Here is a 19,029-nt window from a genome sequence, read left to right on the forward strand (position 1 = left end):
TAATTGTTGGCGCCAGGGCTATTTAATTATTCCCGATAATCCAGTGAGCTGTGGTTTATCAGGGATTATGCTTCTCCAGCCTCTCATGAAAATACATGTTTCACTGAACCTCTGTGTTTTCAGTAGAAAAGGGTTTTTTTTTTTTTTTCAGGTGAACAAATTGGATTACCTGAAAAGGAATACAGGAGAAATATTAGGAAACATTGCAAAAAAAGCAGAGGTTTTTGGCTCCCGATGTTTCTTCTCCTTTAATCGAATTCCCCCTGAGACGTGATATGTATTATTTGAAAGTTTCTGCATTCCACTGTGCATACACAGAATGTCATACCGCTGCCAGGTACATTTCAGATATATCGCAAATCTCATTGGTTTACAGTCTTTATTACAACAAATACATTTTATATTTATATATTTAAGTTTAATATTTGTAAGTTATAAGTAATTATAGCCAATTGCACCCGATAGAGTAATTCAAGTACCGCCGGTTGCTGACATTACTGTTATGTTGTTCTGTCATTTTTATGGGCTGGTAACAAGTAATAGTATAATTTTCAATTGTAAAAGTAAAAGTATATTATTAAAATGAAATAATTGTACTAACTAAACTCAGTTATTCAAGAAAAGGAACCATATAAATGTATTATAAAAGTCAACTGAATTGTGCTATTTAAATTGCCGGCGATGTTTGGCAGTGTTTGGAGTGGCAGTTGGTATGTGTCCTCTATATGAATTTTGGACTGCTCTGCAGCTCTACCTCTGGAACTGCCACTGGTCTTCTTTAGGCCATGGCCTTCTTACTCCTCAGATCTGCCTCCAGTAGAGCATTTATGGGATAGACTGTGGAATGAAGCATGAGACAGAGTTTGCCAGCAATATCTACCAGATGTAAGCTGAGTGACCCTTATGTGTGATACAGTAATGGCTGCAGGGTGGCCATTTTCTCAGTGATTCTCGCATGTGCGGTATATATGTCCTCAGAAATAAGGGTCGGGGGCCATTTTCCCATAGACCTGCGCATGTGAAGTTGACTCTGGCACAATGCCAGATTCTACAGTGCTGTGGCCACTGACAAAGGGGGGGGGGGGGCTCACAGAGCCTGCACACAGTCCCCCTCCTCTCTTAATCCGTCCCTGCTTTGGAAGTCTGTTACTGCCACTACCTGTACAATTCCAGACACGTGGACAGCATACAGTGAAAACAGGCCACTTGAGGTGACCCAGCTTCCTATTAAGTGATTAATATGAGTTTTTCCACTTTTATGCATATGCAATCATAGGAGAATTTAAAAAGATCTCTGGAGAATTTGCTAAGTTTGGGGAAGCCCTTTCCCGCTAGACTTGTCTTAGAGATGCTTGAGGAAGAAACCCAAAAAGCTGATTTAATCAAGATGCTGGTGTATAATGTAGCACACTGTAGATAAGATGTTTGTTGTTGCTGCTGTTGTGTGGTTTGATGTGGTTACACTAACGGTTATCACTACTATCACAGAGTGTGTTGCCACCGCAAACAAACACAAACATACTCACTACTTTCTGAAGTATTTGTGGGTTCTCCTGTATACACCTAGGACAGAGAATAAAACATATTTCATTTGTATGTAAAGAAAGTTTTCAAAAAAATGTTTTTAATGGTGAAGGAAATACAGTACATTATATTTGCGTCAATATCTTCTTGTGTATTGCAATATACTCTATATTGGTAGATAATTCTTTCTGACCTATGAATATGTCATATCCAATTGTCTCTGACTTCCACAGAGAGCTGCTAATTTCAAGTTTTGTCAGGGCATAAACTGACCACGCCTCCTGCCTTCTGATCCATGCTCCTGATCTGCATAACTACACCCATTATCATTCACAAGCCACACCTTCATATCAATAAACCCCACCTACCACCAAAACTTGATTTCAATTTGTGGGACAAGTTTACACAAATGAGATCAAATTCCATAACAGCCAATCAGTGTCAAGCTATCATTTATCTATTACATTCTATAAAATGACAGAATCTGATTGGTTGCCATGGGCAGCTTCTCCAGTAGTCCTCTTGAAACAATTTGATAAATCTCTCCCCAGGGGGAAGCTTAAGAGAGGAAGGGACCCATCTGCAGACTCCTCTCTGTGGACCCCCCTCCTCTCTGCGGCGCCAAAGTCTCTGACATGCACAAGTCTCCGCAAGCATGGCGCACGCTATATTTCCGAAGACTTATCTCAAGTGTGCATATGCGGTTCCTTGAAAACATGGTGCCTGCCATATTACCGGAGACAATTCTGTACTGTGCATGCGAGAATCACCAGAAAAATGTCCGCCAAACCATTTTCCAAGTGAGTTCTCAGGCATTAGCAGCGCTGATATGGAAAGGTAAGTTATTAAATATGGGCACAGGGTGTGCGGTGTGGCCCCCCTGGACCCATTCTAGAAACTTCTATGTCTCCCTCACAGTCACAGTGCTACCTCTCCGATCCATGTATGCACACACAAGATACAGCACATTTTGGGGGTCATTCCGAGTTGATCGCTCGCTGCCGATTTTCGCAGCACAGCGATCAGATTACTACTGTGCATGCGTATGCACCGCAATGCGCACGCGCGTCATATGGGTACAAACAGCTGGGTAATGCTCCTAGCGACGAATCCATTCGCATGGGTGATCGCAAGGAGATTGACAGAAAGAGGGCGTTAATGGGTGTCAACTGACCGTTTTCTGGGAGTGGTAGGGAAAACGCAGGTGTTTGCAGGGCGGACGTCTGACGTCAATTCCGGGACCGGACAGGCTGAAGTGATCGCAGCGGCTGAGTAAATTCAGACCTACTCTGAAACTGCAAAAAACTTTTTCGTCCCGCTCGGCTGCACATGTGATCGCACACTTGCAAAGCGAAAAAACACTCCCCCGTGGGCGGAGACTATACGTTTGCACGGCTGCAAAAAGTAGCTAGCAAGCGATCAACTAGGAATGAGGGCCATTATTCTGTGTGCTAAATACAATTCCCAGAATCTGCTCTCATTGCATAATTCACAGCGAATTGCTTCATTAAGCCTGCGGACTTCATACTCAGGGTATTCCTCTGGCATTCTATGGGCATTCCGGGAGAGCCGCTTTATTCAGGTGAACTATGAAGATTGTTTGAACATCAGATTTCACACAAAAGATTTGTATTATCACAATATTTAGTCATCTCAGGGAGGTACAGACAATGCAATATATAGAGAGTGTACTATAGGACCTCATTCAGAGTTGGACATAAATGTAAGTTGCAGCTCTTTTTCCCCTGCAACTTGCTCATTTCATTTACTGCGCATGAGCATGACTCCCCACGCCAAGGGGCCAGGAGCTGAACAGGCCGAGTACGTGGCCAAAGTGCAGTAAGGGTATGTCGCACAAATTGCATCCCTGATGGCTAACTAAAAATCATATGGAGGGATGATGATGATTAAGCCCATGTGTTGTGCCTCATTCTCCAAATGGGTGTACACAGTAAATAATGCAAAATGTAGTATACCTGCTGTGGTTGCTATACAATATCAGAATTATATTGCACGACGATAAATTACCAAGCAATCAGCTCCTAACTGCCATGTTACAGGCTGTGTTTGAAAAATGACAGTGAGGAGCTGATCAGTTGATACTTTATCACTGTGCAATTTATCACTGTCCAAGGTTTGATAAATCCGGGCGTAATTATTTAAAAAAAATAAAGCATGATTCCTACACAATGAGCCTGATTCAGGTCCCAACGCAAACAGTGCATTGGTCGATGGCCAGTACTTTGCGTCGGACCTGTACTGTGCGTGTGGAGTGCTGCTACTCAGGCATCAAGAGAGTGACAGTCTGCAGCTGTTTGGGGGCGAGTAGTGGTGGGTAACGGCAGACATTTCACAAAACTGAGGCATGTTACCTCCATTTTGTAGGAGTGCCAAGTCTCTTGGAAGGAGCTGCGGTGGCCGCTCTGCATGACTTCATGGGTCACTCAGCTGGCTGATTTTGTCACAAGTGATCCGATGCTGCATCCTTGAACACAGCAGTGGATCACACATACGTGCAGGAGGAGTCTACTTATACCAGATAAGTAGTATTATCTACACTTTCCGGCCACTTACTGTACTGTGTACGCATTGTGTGCTGTGTTTGCCCATCCTTTGTAATCACAGGGAAGCCGCGCCTCCTGCCGCATTCCTGGCGCATCTCCTCCTGTTTCTCGCATGGGGAAGGATCTGCAGATTTGCAACCTATGCAGATTGTGCAAGTCTGCATACAGTACGTGGCATCATGTGATTTTTTTTTCCCTGGGGCACATTTTACGTTATCACTAGACTTTGTGGCCAACTTTGAATAATGTCCACAGCAAGGAAAAATCAGCTGGTATCCAAATGTACAATTTTAATTCAAATAAAAGAGAAAATAGGAAAATATAAACTTACGATGTGTATGAGATAGCAAAAAATACAGGCCAATCAGGAGGATTACAGCCCCCCCTGCCAGAGGGACCCAGATAGCATAGCTGCAGACCAGACCTAAAGGAATATAACAGAGGTCAGAATGTGCCAGTGTGTTACGTTTTATTTATATAATTAACAATATGACGAGTAAAGTTAGTCGCTGAGGTCTACTCTGCCTTATAATTGAAAGGTACATAAACATTCAAACTTTTAGTTTCTAGGCTTCTCTGGAGCACTAGGGGGTAAAGCAGTGGTTCCCAAACTGTGTGCCGTGGCTCCCTGGGGTGCCGCGGGACACTTGCAGGGGTGCCTTGGGTTGGTGGTCTAGGACCAATTCAAAATATTTATTATCCATGTAATAGGCAAAACTACTACTTGTGGCTGCCAATCATAAAATATGTGTACAAACAGAAGCAAATTTTGTCCCTCGCCACATAACTGAACCTAAGTATGACATATAAACATAATTTACTTAATTTCATATTTTTTATAAATTTCCCAATAAGAAACTTTTGGCCTAGGGGTGCCATGATAAAAATTCTGATACTCTAGGGCGCCGTGATTCAAAAAAGTTTGGGAACCACTGGGGTAAAGCGTTACAACATTGTTACAACAAAGTAAAAATAATAGCTGTATCTATCTGTAATGCTGTAGTCTATTCTAGCATATAGGGACAGGGAGAGCACACGTTATCTTTCACATATTGTTAATATGCTGAAATACATTTCACACAAGTAAACGGTCTAGAAACGAGATTACTATATGTTTCTTATTTAAGAATAAGGCAGAAAAAGTCAAATAATCTTTATTATGAATTAGATTTACTCAGTACAAAGACGTGTGCGGATTACTGATTGTTACACAACATGTAAATAATCAGGGAATATGTACTGGTTAAATAAAGTTTGGTTGTACAGATGTATTTCATGTATTTATTGATTATTAATGACAAAACACAACATTTGTGTTATGTATAGCCTGTCCTTTTCTTATTGTAGTGCAGTTTCCCAAACACCACCATTACAGGACAGTTTTCTAGTTACCCATGCTTAAGCACAGGTGACATTAGTATAGTATCTCAGTCAGTTTGATTTAACCCTCTGGACTCGAGCATGGATATCCTTAAAACCCGGACTGTAAAGGCAGAGTTTGACAACTGTAGCTTAAGGTGAAGCAGCTAGGTGTAATGTGAAGCAGGTAGGTATAAGATTAAGCTGAAGAGGTGTAAGGTGAAGCAGGTAGGTGAAAGGTGTAAGGTGAAGCAGGTAGGTGAAATGTGTAAGATGAAGCAGGTAGGTGTAAGATTAAGCTGAGAAGGTGTACTGCACGTCATTCAATAATCATTGTTTCTCTTGGATTCCTGGGAGCTGATTGGAGCAGCTACCCTACTGTATATATCCTCTCCATGCCACTCCCTCAGTGCTGGTTATAGTTTACCCTGCTGTGTAAACCAGAGCAGTAACTAGACTTTTTGGTGCCACGTGCCAGAGAGAGAATTGGTGTCCCCCCCCCTCCCTATTTTTTCAATAGGGACATAAGGCACATGACTTGTGGGGAAGGGGCATGACAAGATTGATCTCAGAGAAAGCCCATCTAAGATGCCCCTTCACACATTTTATATATATATATATATATATATATATATATATGTATATATACAGTAACACACTGTCAAAGTCGAAAAATATTGCAGTACACACATCACGTACAAACCACACACACATGCCCGCTGCGCGTGCACTTGTTCCGCCATGCGTGCACATATCCGCAAATTGCGTATGGTCGCACCCGCGGTCCGGCGCATTAGAGCGTGGTACGAGTAATTACAGTGGAATTTGTTCTCTCATAGAAAAGCCACAAAGATATATCATAGATCTAATATATATATTGTAAAAATCCCACACTGTCTGATCTTTCTTCTAAATAGCAGGAAGGTCAGTCACACATAAATTAAAACTCCCAGAGACTAAAATACAATGGCCTTATTTACACTAAGCTTTGAAATTCTATGAAGAAGGCAAACACCTTTGTTTACTAGGAGAGCAGAGTTTCTGTTTTAAACAATGAGTACTGGATTGTCATTGTCTCACCTGAAGGCAAAAACAAACGGAGAGACAATACCCAGGAACCTGTTATGAGCCACGGCTGTGGCTCATTCCTGTTTTGCATTTTTGTTATGTATTTTATGTTATACTTCTGTTTATGTTCCCCGTGGGTGTCATGGGGTGCTCGGAGCTCACCCTTAAGGAGGGGATACTGTTATGAACCACAGGTAGTGGTTCATTTCTATTTTATGTTTATTTAGTTGTCTTGCATGCCAGGATTTCCCATTGCTCTGTTTTAGATTACTCTTGTCTGCTGCCGCTGGTGAGTCTGTGCAATTGCAGCTTGTTCCCATGTGTTCAGCCTCATCTGGCTGCTAATTGCATCTTGTCAGCTTGGAGTCCTGCAATAGGCCAGCTGCACTGGATTATTAATTAGGCCTCTCTGTTATATGCTGGCTGATTGCAGTTCGCAGATGCTGGTGATATTTCTGGGTTTTCAGTCTGCTTGAGTTCTGAGCTTGGTTCCTGCTAGTTCCTGAGCTTCCTGAATGCTGAATCTGTTTGCTGAAAGTGTTTCCAGTCCTGCTGTATCCGGTCGTTCCTGTTCTCAGTTGTCCTGTACTCGGAAGTCGTCATCTGTTCCTGGAGTCCTGACTGAGCACCTTTGAACATCCAGTGGTGTTCGTGAGTCACGGCGTAGCCGTGTGTTGCGGCTGGGCCGCTTAATTATTTATCTTTTATTATTTGTGTTCCGGAGCTTTTGCGGAGGATTCCGCTCCCACAGATCCACTCTGGTATCCAGCGGTGCTGGGTAGGAGTACGGACTAGTGGATTTTGGTTGTCCTTTTCCCTGGCGGGTTACCGCACATACCTCAGGTTTAGTCAGTTAGCTTGTAGCCCCTGGCCTGGTTGTTTAGTCAGAGGGCCCCTTGTTATCACCCTGTCTCGGATTTCCCTTTGTCTCCCATTAAGACCTGAGGGGGCATCGGAGTTGGGCAGACATAATCCGCCCTTCAAACGCGGCTGCCATGGGCTCAAGCAACCATAGTCTCGCAGGGGATTTCTGACCACACGGGCGAGACAACGGAGTTAGGGCGCCAGGGGCTATTCCCTTTCCATTCCCCTTTCCCAGCATTACGTCCTGGTGCTCTGGACTCGCTTCATAACATCTCCCTTGTTCTGAGCACCAGGAACCTAACAGAACCGAAGCTTTTTAAGAAAATCAATTAACAATAACTAACCAAAACACAAGACCAGACAGTTAGAAATCTAAGATATTAACATTCACAGTCTAAAACTCATGGAGATGTGGGTGTTTATATATATATATATATATATATATATATATAATTCCTAACAAATTGTAATAGCAGGAGTATGTGTATATATATATATATATATATATATGAGTATATGGATATATGTGGATATATGTATATCTTGAGGATTGAAATAGATAATCATATCATGTGTGAGATCATATTGTTCAGAGTCACGTAAACATTAATCTGGAGGGAATAAGAACATTATTATATATTACCTCATTAAATTATTAATAATACCAGATTTATGTATGATTAATGTGATGGGTTTAACTGGTCATGGGGGGGGGAACTCAGATGTAAACAACAGAAACCACATCTCAAGTCCTAGCCATCGCCCACTTCTTGAACTGACCAATGGTCCCCGGTGCACAGGATATGTCCCACTCCCGAACCAATGGAAGAAGAGCACACAGTGTCTATTGTATTATGTTTTGATCTACTGAATAAAGAGCGAGCTGCAGGCCAGGTCACTATCACAGACTCTGAACGCTATCTACCTGATGAGCGGAGGACTGGTCCAGGTTGCGCAAGCGAATATTCTCACGTATGTACATTGATTGAAGCCATTATTCTGTTGTAGATTTATCTTGTTAGCCTTGTAGTGTATAATTTGTATTGTTATCCCCTTTCAAATAATCCACTGTGGCGTTAGAACCCAGCGGTTAACTACAAATCGGTGTTGTGTCCTCATTTCCCTGCTAAGGTTTAAAGCGTATTACATTACCTAACTGTATAAGGTTTAAAAGTGTATTGATAAGGTGTGTACGCGCTGCGGGTACTTTGTACCGTCAGTGCTACATAAGGTTTAAGGTGTAACATCATTGCAGTGCTTTGCTGCATAAGGTTTAAAGTGTAATCATATCATTGCATTGTATTACGAATAAGGTTTAAAGTATATCAATTGAGTGTGTACGCGCTGTGTGTACTTTGTACCCCCAGCGCGGCGTTTGTACGCAAAGTACGTACACGGTGCGGGACTCTGTACGCAAGTAGCGTACGAAGTACGTAGCGTGAGTATTGAGTCTAGCGGCCGCAGTGGCTCCATGGTAAAGGTGTGATTTAAGGTATAGCTTTGTGTTTTAAGGTAATATCGACATTATCAACACACACACACACACACACACACACACACACACACACACACACACACACACACACACATAGAATTTGATGGCAGATAAGAACCACTTGGCCCATCTAGTCTGCCCCTTATTTTTTTTTGCCATATTTATATCTCACCTTATTTGATCCTTATTTCTTTGTAAGGATATCCTTAAGTCTATCCCATGCATGTTTAAATTGCTCTACTGTCTTAGCCTCTACCATCTCTGATAGGAGGCTATTCCACTTGTCCACTACTCTTTCTGTGAAGTGATTATTCCTCAGATTTCTCCTGAACCTCCCACCTCCAGTCTCAGTGCATGTCCTCGTGTCCTATTGCTTCTCTTCATTTGGAGAATGTTTCCCTCCAGGACTTTGTTAAAACCCTTGATATATATGAAAGTTTCTATCATGTTCCCCCTTTCCCTACTCTGCCCCAAACTATACATGTTAAGATCTTTTAGCCTTTCTGGGTAAGTTTTGTGATGTAGGCCATGCACCATTTTAGTTGCCCTTCTTTGTACACTCTCTAATGTATTAATATCCTTCTGAAGATATGGCCTCCAGAATTGAACACAGTATTCTAGATGAGGCCGTACCAATGACCTCTACAGTGGCATCATTACTTCTTTCTTTCTGCTGCTGATTCCTCTCCCAATGCAACCAACATCTGACGAACCTTCCTCATTGCTTTGTTACATTGCTTATCTGCCTTTAAGTCACCTGAAATAGTGACTCCTAGATCCCTTTCCTCCTCAGTAGTTTCCAGTATAGTGCCATTAATACTATATTTAGCCTTTGGATTTTTGAGACCCAGGTCATGATTTTGCATTTTTTGGGGGGGAATTAAACTGTAGACCACTGCGTTAAAATGGATTTGGACACAAATACTCTTTCTACCACATTCATGCATGGGGCTCATTGTTATTCAGTTAGAATACCCTTTATTAAATAACAGATTTCAATATACTGCCATACCCAGGATTCAAACCTATAACCTGTTGAATTCTAATCAAACACCCCACTCATTGATATATTTGATTCTGCATAAAAACTATGAACACTGATCCCTTAATAAACAAATAATGAAAAAAAAATAACTATGTACACTATATGAAGCTACTGGTACTTTATACAAAAATAATCAACATTGCAATTGAGCAGATCTATGTAGTGTGCAACCACACATCCAATCTCTTGCAGCCACACACTACATAAATCTGCTCAGTCACAATGCTGATCATTTTTTCACAAAGTACAAGGTAAGCTTCAAATAGTTAGAATTCTCTAGCTTAGAATTAGGTGTGGTTCATTAGGTCGACATGAGTTAGGTCGACATACATTGGGCCGACCACGTTTGGGCGACATGCATTAGGTCGACATGATCACTAGGTCGACATGGCAAAAGGTCAACATGAGATTTTTTACTTTTTTTGTGTAGTTTTCTTCGAAAAGTGACGGGGAACCCCAATTAGTAAACCGTGACCCCTTGAATGGCTCGCTTTGCTCGCCATGCTTCTGGCAAGGTGCCTCGCTCCACTACCATTGCACTCGGCACAGGTTACTGTTCCCAATTGTTGTCCACGTGGATAAGTATCAAAAAGGTAAAATTATGAAAAAAATTGTGAAAAACTCATGTCGACCTAATGACCATGTCAACCTAGTGATCACGTGGTCGACCCAATGTATGTCGACCTAACTCATGTCGACCTAATGACTGCCATCCCTTAGAATTATCTACCTTTCTATGCTATTAATGAATAGATTGTCTGACTGCAATTCCACAGGAAATTGGTTCGAATCCCGGGTATGTCAGCATCTTGAAATGTAATAAAGGACAGTGTGACTGAATAACAAAGAAATCTCAAGTTGAGTTCATGAATTTTGTATAGGTAATAGCGACAGAAGGGGTCATGGTAGGATACAGGGGTGGTCAGGAGATGCTGGGCTTCAAAAAGGGGGAAAGCTGCAAGTGAAAGTAATTAAAACAGTTAATAGATAAGTGCCGCCAACAGCGCCCCCTACCCTGCAGCGCTCTGTGCGGTGCCTCCTCGGTACACACCTAGTTATGGCCCTGGTGTAAACTGCCGGTCCCTGTTACCTGTCTGGATCTTTGTCCGGTGGATACTCTGCTGGAAGCCCTGCCTGTCAGTGTCCTGTATTCTGCCACCTTCTGCTACAATCCAGGTTTAGTGTGGCAATCTCAATCTGCCAACTCTAGCTCGCTGGCTGGATGCTTGCATACCACCTGCACTGAAGAGTCACCCTCCCTGATGGAGTTTAATCCAGCTCATGCCTCATACCTCAGACAGCAGTGTGCCTCACTCTCAGCTGTTACTTAGTGCTATTCAGGAACTACAGTCTAATGGGTGAGCTCCTACTGCTGGATTTTTCAAGGCCAGGGGGCCTCCTAAGTACCGGTGTGTGCAAAAAGCACTAAGGGAACAGTGGGGGGTTGGTATAAGTGAAACCCCTCTTGAGGGCTCTATGAGTTTTACCCCAATAGTACAGGAGTTCCCCACGATCTGAAGATAGGCTTAATGCCCTTCATGTCTAGCAAGTCCAAGTACCTTCGCATCTAGCAAGTCCATGCTCATCAAGGCCAAGGACCACCATTCTAAGCAAGTCCAAGCGTCTCATTGTCAAGCAAGTCCAAGGTACCTACCACCAGCTTAATAGTAATAAAGTGAATGGTCCGACAAAGGTATGTATCTGCCAAAAAACATAATTTTTTTAATTCCAAAATAGAGATATTATGAGAAAGTAACATATCATAAGCTTATGCCAATTTTATTTTCCAATCTATTACAGGTCTCATGAGTCACTTCTTCAGATACAGAAACACAATATTTGTTGCTGGGGCCTCGAAGGGAGGCACTCGAGCATGCAGGGCCTCCTTCTGCTCTGGACCCTGTGATGGCTGCAGCCGCGGTAGTTCAGCTACTACTGTTATATCTCCATTGCAATAGCCGTTGCATATCAGTGAGCCGTGCCAACAGATATACAAATAAACATAATTTTGGTTGTCCCAGTTTACAGTTGCTTTAACTGACAGGAAAGTATTGTCCTGTATAAACTATTCATCCGTGGAAGAACATAGTGGTATCAAAGCAATGGCCATTATTATTTATCTGCCTGATGACAAGAGCCAAATGGTTTTTGTCAGGTTTAAATGACAGTAATATGTAATCAACGGGGGTGGGTGAACTGTGTATGGCAGTGGCATTATATTCATTGTAATCAACGCTGGCAAAGCGACAAAGTAATTTCAGCAAAACGCGTGGGTAGTGGATGGGGCAGGGATCAAGGTAACAAAGGGGTTGTGCCTACAGGCTGCAGTGACAGAAATCTGGTCCTGAAAACGGGTGGTATTTAGGTTGCCGGCTGTAGGGTTCCTGGCGCACAGTATACCGGCACCGGAATTCCGACACTCGGCATACTACACCCCTGAAAACATATCAAAGCCTATGCATTACTAAACATAATAATACTGCATCTCAACAGCAGAGCACATGTGTGGCTGTCACTTAATAAATATAAATCTCAGGTATGTGCGTTGTTGAGACAAGATTTTAATTAGAACAATAATAGTTTAGATAAATCCCAAACTAGAGGTAACAGCTCATCTCTGAACTACAGAGCTGGATAAATAGGAATAACGGGCAGCAATAGATAATGTAACTCTGTAGGTGGCGGGTTTACCCCTTTCTACCTTTATGGAAAGTTATTTCATATGTTAGTAAAAAGATTTTATTTTTATAATCTACTAAACTCATCATCTACTACTGTCTTCTGTAGTAAAAACATTTCAAGGCAGTGAAGAACATCAGTAACATAGAGACATAGAATGTGTCAGTAGATAATAACCACTTGGCCCATCTAGTCTACCCCTTTTTTAACCTACAGATGTGTCCACATACATCTTTGCTATATCCCGCCATGTATGGCACAGTTTTGCATGCCATAGACTCAGAGATTTAGCCATGCCTTGTGATTTTTCTTAATTTGCTTCTTTAATATGTTACTTTATACATGTTCTATCATGGCAAATAATAATTTAAAAATCTATCCACTTATTTCTCGTAAAAAACAGCTTAGCCGTGTTTTGCATGTTGTGCCATATTTAGCAAAACAGCAAAGATGTAAGTGGACACATCTGTATGTATATTCGTTTATATCGCCTACCTGATGTCTTTAGCTTTGGCGTGTTCTGCTTCTTGCATCGACACTGTGGCTTCTTTGATGTTGGTTTTACGGTGGTAGGTAGAGTTTCAACTGTAAAGAAGAGAAAACAAATATATTTATTTTTTCAATTTATACAACAGTATGAGTACTTCTTTGGAAGTAATTGCCCGCTGGATTATATTGTACACATCAATCAGTTACTTTGCTTACAACAGCTGGCGACACACGGCAGTTTTTTTGGCCAACTTGGAACCGGGCAGACCAAATTGGCTTCAATTATCTTCAAGAGAGGGCCTCTTCTGACAATCAAGGCAACAATGATTTGCAACCATTACAGAATGCAGTTATTAAATGAATACATTATAGGGGAATCCCAAAAATGGGGCTCTAAAGTATGCTGACAATTGACTTTGTTGGAGGACACAACTTGACCACCCCTAGTAACGGACAACTTGAACAAAAAGTCAGACATTCTGTGATTGGGCTCAATACTTTATATTTATTGTATGGATCCAGCTTATATCTCATTTCAGTTATCCCCAAGTCACTAGATTTTGATGTGAATGAAATATTGTTTTCAGGATCAGCGCAACCTTTAGGCTAACTAAGGTGATCACCGAGAGGCAACAAGTTACACCACTAGTAATCTGTGTTAAGTAAAAATCACTTTGACACTTTTTTTGGCCAATGCATAATTAGCCGGAAAATTATGGGTCTCATGCAACATTCGATGCACTAATGCCCTGACTGTATGCAGGAGAAAATTAAAGCACAAAAAAAGCACATTTGCGTGAAAAGTTTCAGTTGGATGCATTCCAAGATACGCTCAACTGTATAATATTAACATGTACATCGGGGGAAGGGAAGGACACATCTAAATCAATGATCGATGTTGTGTTTCTGGGGCTAAATCGCACTAATAAAAAATAATTACACACACACACACACACACACACACACACACACACATATCTATGTATCTATCTATGTATCTATGTATCTATCTATGTATCTATCTATGTATCTATCTATCTATCTATCTATCTATCTATCTATCTATCTATCTATCTATCTATCTATCTATCTCTATATGGGATGCGTTCAATTTACCGGCTGTCGGGATCCCAGCAGTCAGGATACTGACACCAGAATCCTGACAGCCGGCAATGCTGCAATCCTGGCGCAACAGGGCTATCCCCATTCGTGGGTGTCCACCATAGTGGGGATAGATCCTGTGGTAAGCGCAGCAAGTGGACTCTTATTGCTCGCTCTGCTGCCATTCTGGCAGGCAGGATGCCGCTGTCGGGATTTTCACAGCCGGTAATCCATATAGAACACACACACACACACACACACACACACACACACACACACACACACACACACACACACACACACACACACACACACACACACACACACACACACATATACATACATACAGTATATATACTGTATATAAATAATTTGTTAATAACTGTGTCAATTTAGATTCATTTAGATCAATATAACATCAAGTTAAATCATTCTAAAATGGACCTTTAGTAAATTTACCCCTAGATGTAGAACAAATATAAGTAGAGTATATACTTTCACCCCACAATATCGTAGAGATGTGCCTAGAAGTTTTAGTAGCAAATACAAAATGTTCATTACCCTGGTTGTATTCAAGATAATAATAGAAGATAGTATTACTGTATACAAGAGGGAAATAGTTTCTAGACATTTATTAACAAATGCAAACGTTGCATGTTCCACTTCAGATGTAGTTACATACAAACACAAAAAATACGATTTAAATTAATGTGTTATTTTCTCTTTTCTAAATTAAATGGAACACTACCTTCCCGTCATAGTGCAACTTACCGACACTTAATTTCGTCCCATCGCCAAATGCCCACTTTGATGCCTGCTCTGCCATACAAAAATAGTCTCCATTATCCGAGAAGTTCAGTTTCGTGATCTTTAAGGTGAATAAATTCTGAAAATTGACTCTTCTTATAAGGAAGCGGCTCTGGTCAATGTTGCCACCATAGGAAAATTTGTCCAGTGAGTTCGGGGCACTTGTGACGAACTCCAAGTCTCCCTTCTGGTTGCTCTTCCTGTACCAATAGAGTCGCAGATTGTCGATGTTTTCCCCCTTTATGGAACACGATATCTCTATATCTTTATCTACTAATTCAGTTATAGAAACTGGCGTCTGAGTTAAGGTTGTAGAAAATGTACGAATCTCTGTAAGAAAAGATAAAAAAGAGAAATATGAAGCATACAACACATGCAACACTTATACCCTATATTATATTATATTGTAATAGTACACAATACTCCAATAATACACAGGTGAGGCTAATACTGTATATGTGGAATAACTTGTAAATTATATATATATATATATATATATATGTATGTATATATATATATATATATATATATATATATACAGTGCTTAAAGTGGTCCTAGAGAGGTGGTGGAACTCACCCCCCTCCCCACGGCGCCCATGAAATAAAGGTATTGCGCGCGCCGTAGGCGCGCGCTGCAAAAAGGGTGTGTGGTCTCAAAAAGAAATGGGCGTGGTCACACAATAGTAATAATGCCCACAGTAGTAGTACCCAAGTGGAAATTTTGAAGTGGGGGTATGGAAAAGTGAAGGGTGCAATTATGTGCGCGCCGAAGGCGCGCGCACTCCTGACAAGGGGGCGTGGCCACGCAAAAGGGGGCGTGCCCTTCAGTGTAGTTTACCACACCATATACCCCTTATACACATTATGCACCACAATAGTAGGACCCCTTTCACATTATACCTCACAGTATGAGCCGAAATTCACATTTATACCACACAGTATGAGCCACATTCATATTACACCACACAGTATGAGCCAAATTCACATTACACCACACAGTATGAGCCAAATTCACATTACACCACACGGTATGAGCCGAAATTCACATTACACCACACAGTATGAGCCAAAATTCACATTATAGCACACGGTATGAGCCGAAATTCACATTACACCACACAGTATGAGCCGAAATTCACATTATAGCACACGGTATGAGCCGAAATTCACATTACACCACACAGTATGAGCTGAAATTCACATTATAGCACACGGTATGAGCCGAAATTCACATTATAGAGTGACAGAGTGACAGGGAGAGTGACAGCAGGGACATGGAAAGTGACAGCAGGGACATGGAAAGTGACAGCAGGGGAATACAGTAGGGACTAGGGAGAGAGAAAGGCAGCAGGTTAGATTACCTGTTTAGCAGCGGCGGTGGTCTGCGGTGCTGTGGATGAGTAGGCTGTGGTAGGCGTGACGTGGAGGAGGCTGTGGGCCTCGGAGATAGTGCGGAGGAGTAGGCTGTGGGTGCGCAGAGGTCCGAGGGCGGGGCGGCAGAAGAGGCTGAGGGCGGCTGCAGTGGATCTGGAACCAGGCTGGCTTTATTATCCCTGCCGCCGCATCGAGCTCCTGTGACCACGGCGCTAATATTTCAAAACTGCTGCGGACCGGCAGCCAATCAGCGACAGATTTGAACTAGTAGTGCCGCGGTCACAGAAGCTCGATGCAGCGGCAGGGATAATAAAGCCGGCCTGGTCCCAGATCCGCTGCAGCTGGGAGTCTGGAACCTGGGCTTCCAGTGCGGCGGCGATGGTAGGGGCGGAGCGACGGAGGGCGGACCGGGAACGCAGCTTCTTTGTCGGCCCATACAGTAATGCCCCCAGCAGTAGCATCCCTTATACAATGCCCACAATAGTAGTGCCCCTTATGCAATGCCCCCAACAGTAGTGCCCCTTATGAAGTGCCCCCTTTACAATGCCCTCATTAGCTGTGCACCCCATCAGTAATGCCCTTAATGGTAATGCCCCTGTGTAGTATTGCCCCTAGTCGTTTAGCCCCTGTAGTTTAGCCCCAGTAGTCATGCCCATACTGGTAATGCCCCTGCAGTTTTGACCCCAGCAATTTACTCCCCCCCCACCTCTAGTTTAGCCTCTGAGTGGTAATGCCCTCAGTAGTTTTGCCCTCATGTAGTTTGCCCCATGTAGTTTAGCCCCCAGTGGTAATGCCCCCTGCAGTTGTGCCCCCAGTTGTTTAGGCCCTGTAGTTTAGCCCCCATGTAGTTTGCCAAAGTTAGTAATGTCCCCAGTAGTTTGCCCCCTTGTAGTTATACCCCCAGTAGTTTAGCTCCTGTAATTATGCCCCCTTGTAGTTTAGCCCCCAGTAGTAATGCTGCCAGTAGTTTGCCCCTTTGTAGCTTGCCCCCTTGTAGTAATGCCCCCAGTAGTTTGCCCCCAGTAGTTTGCCCCAGCAGTAAAGCCCCCCAGTAGTTTGCCCCCAGTACTAGAGCCCCCCAGTAGTTTGCCCCTCTGTAGTTTGCCCCAGTAGTAAAGCCCCCCAGTAGTTTGTCCCCAGTACTAGAGCCCCCCAGTAGTTTGCCCCTCTGTAGTTTGCCCCAGTAGTTTGCCCCCAGTACTAGAGCCCCCCAGTAGTTTGCCCCTTGTAGTTTGCCCCCAGTACTAGAGCCCCCCAGTAGTTTGCCCCAGTAGTAAAGGCCCCCAGTAGAAACGCCTGTGGTACACATATAGGAGGGAGGGGAAGAACTATACTTACCTAGCCCCGCTCCCGCCGCAGTCCTCTCTCGCCGCCCGCTCCTCTGCACTATGAGAGAGACGTCATGACGTCTCTCACATAGCGCGCACTGACAGAGCCGGAAGCCGGAGCTCAGTACTGAGCTCCTGCCTCCGGCTGCCGCTGCGGAGAGGGAGACGGGCGCCCGCTGGTAACGCGATCTCAGCGGGCGCCAGGCATCTCCCTGCAGCGCCGCCCGGGACATCGGGTTAGGTGAGCCGGGGGAGGCGGAACTGCGTTCCGTCTCCTGGTGGAACTGACGGAACGCAGTTCCGGCCCGTTCCGGCTCACTTTAACCCCTGTATATATATATATCTATCTATCCAACAACAGTGGTACAGGTGCGCTGGTGAGTATCAAATATCCAGTCCACAGGTGTAAAACGCAGGGCTGTAGCACAGATACAGGTAGGTACCGCAGCCAAGCTCCAAAATAACTCCGGACTCCTGGAGACAGTAAGGGGTATATGCAATTAGCGGCGAATCGCGGCAAATCATCGGCCGTTTTTCAATTCGACACAATTCGACAGTGTAATTTCGGCAAGTGGGTGCCGAAATTGACCATATGCAATAAAAAACGGATTCGACAGTCCCGCTGCCGAAAAACGGCCGATTTGACGGATTTGTTCCGTTTTTTTAAAATCGGGTAAAAACGGGAAAAAACTCGGAAAAAAATGGCGTGGGGTTCCCCCTCCAAAGCATAACCAGCCTCGGGCTCTTCGAGCTGGTCCTGGTTCTAAAAATCCGGGGGAAAATGGACAGGGGATCCCCCGTATTTTTAAAACCAGCACCGGGCTCTGCGCCTGGTGCTGATGCAATAAATACGGGGGACAAAAAGAGTAGGGGTCCCCCGTATTTTTTACACCAGCATCGGGCTCCACTAGCTGGACAGATAATGCCACAGCCGGGGGTCACTTTTATACAGTGCCCTGCGGCCGTGGCATTAAATATCCAACTAGTCACCCCTGGCCGGGGTACCCTGGGGGAGTGGGGACCCCTTCAATCAAGGGGTCCCCCCCAGCCACCCAAGGGCCAGGGGTGAAGCCAGAGGCTGTCCCCCCCATCCAAGGGCTGCGGATGGGAGGCTGATAGCCTTGAGAAAATGTAAAGAATGTTGTTTTTTCCTGTAGTACTACAAGTCCCAGCAAGCCTCCCCCGCAAGCTGGTACTTGGAGAACCACAAGTACCAGCATGCGGGAGAAAAACGGGCCCGCTGGTACCTGTAGTACTACTGGGGAAAAAAAACAAATAAAAACAGGAGACACACACCTTGAGAGTAAAACTTTATTACACACCTGCCGACAC

General features: G+C 43.5%; 1 protein-coding gene across 1 annotated transcript in view; it reads right to left on the reverse strand.

Moving 5' to 3' along the window:
* Window positions 1–1,525: 1,525 nt before the first annotated feature.
* The window catches only part of CD8B (CD8 subunit beta), a 58,041-nt gene continuing 40,537 nt past the window's right edge, over window positions 1,526–19,029 (reverse strand). Inside the window, exons 2-5 of the mRNA XM_063952055.1 lie at window positions 14,960–15,325; window positions 13,094–13,183; window positions 4,420–4,512; window positions 1,526–1,563 (exon numbers count right to left, since the gene is read on the reverse strand). Coding sequence (XP_063808125.1) covers window positions 1,526–1,563; window positions 4,420–4,512; window positions 13,094–13,183; window positions 14,960–15,325 — 587 coding nt within the window. The remainder of the gene's footprint in view (window positions 1,564–4,419; window positions 4,513–13,093; window positions 13,184–14,959; window positions 15,326–19,029) is intronic.

Source organism: Pseudophryne corroboree, chromosome 1 (genome assembly GCF_028390025.1).
Source record: "Pseudophryne corroboree isolate aPseCor3 chromosome 1, aPseCor3.hap2, whole genome shotgun sequence".
Taxonomy (NCBI): Eukaryota; Metazoa; Chordata; class Amphibia; order Anura; family Myobatrachidae; genus Pseudophryne; species Pseudophryne corroboree.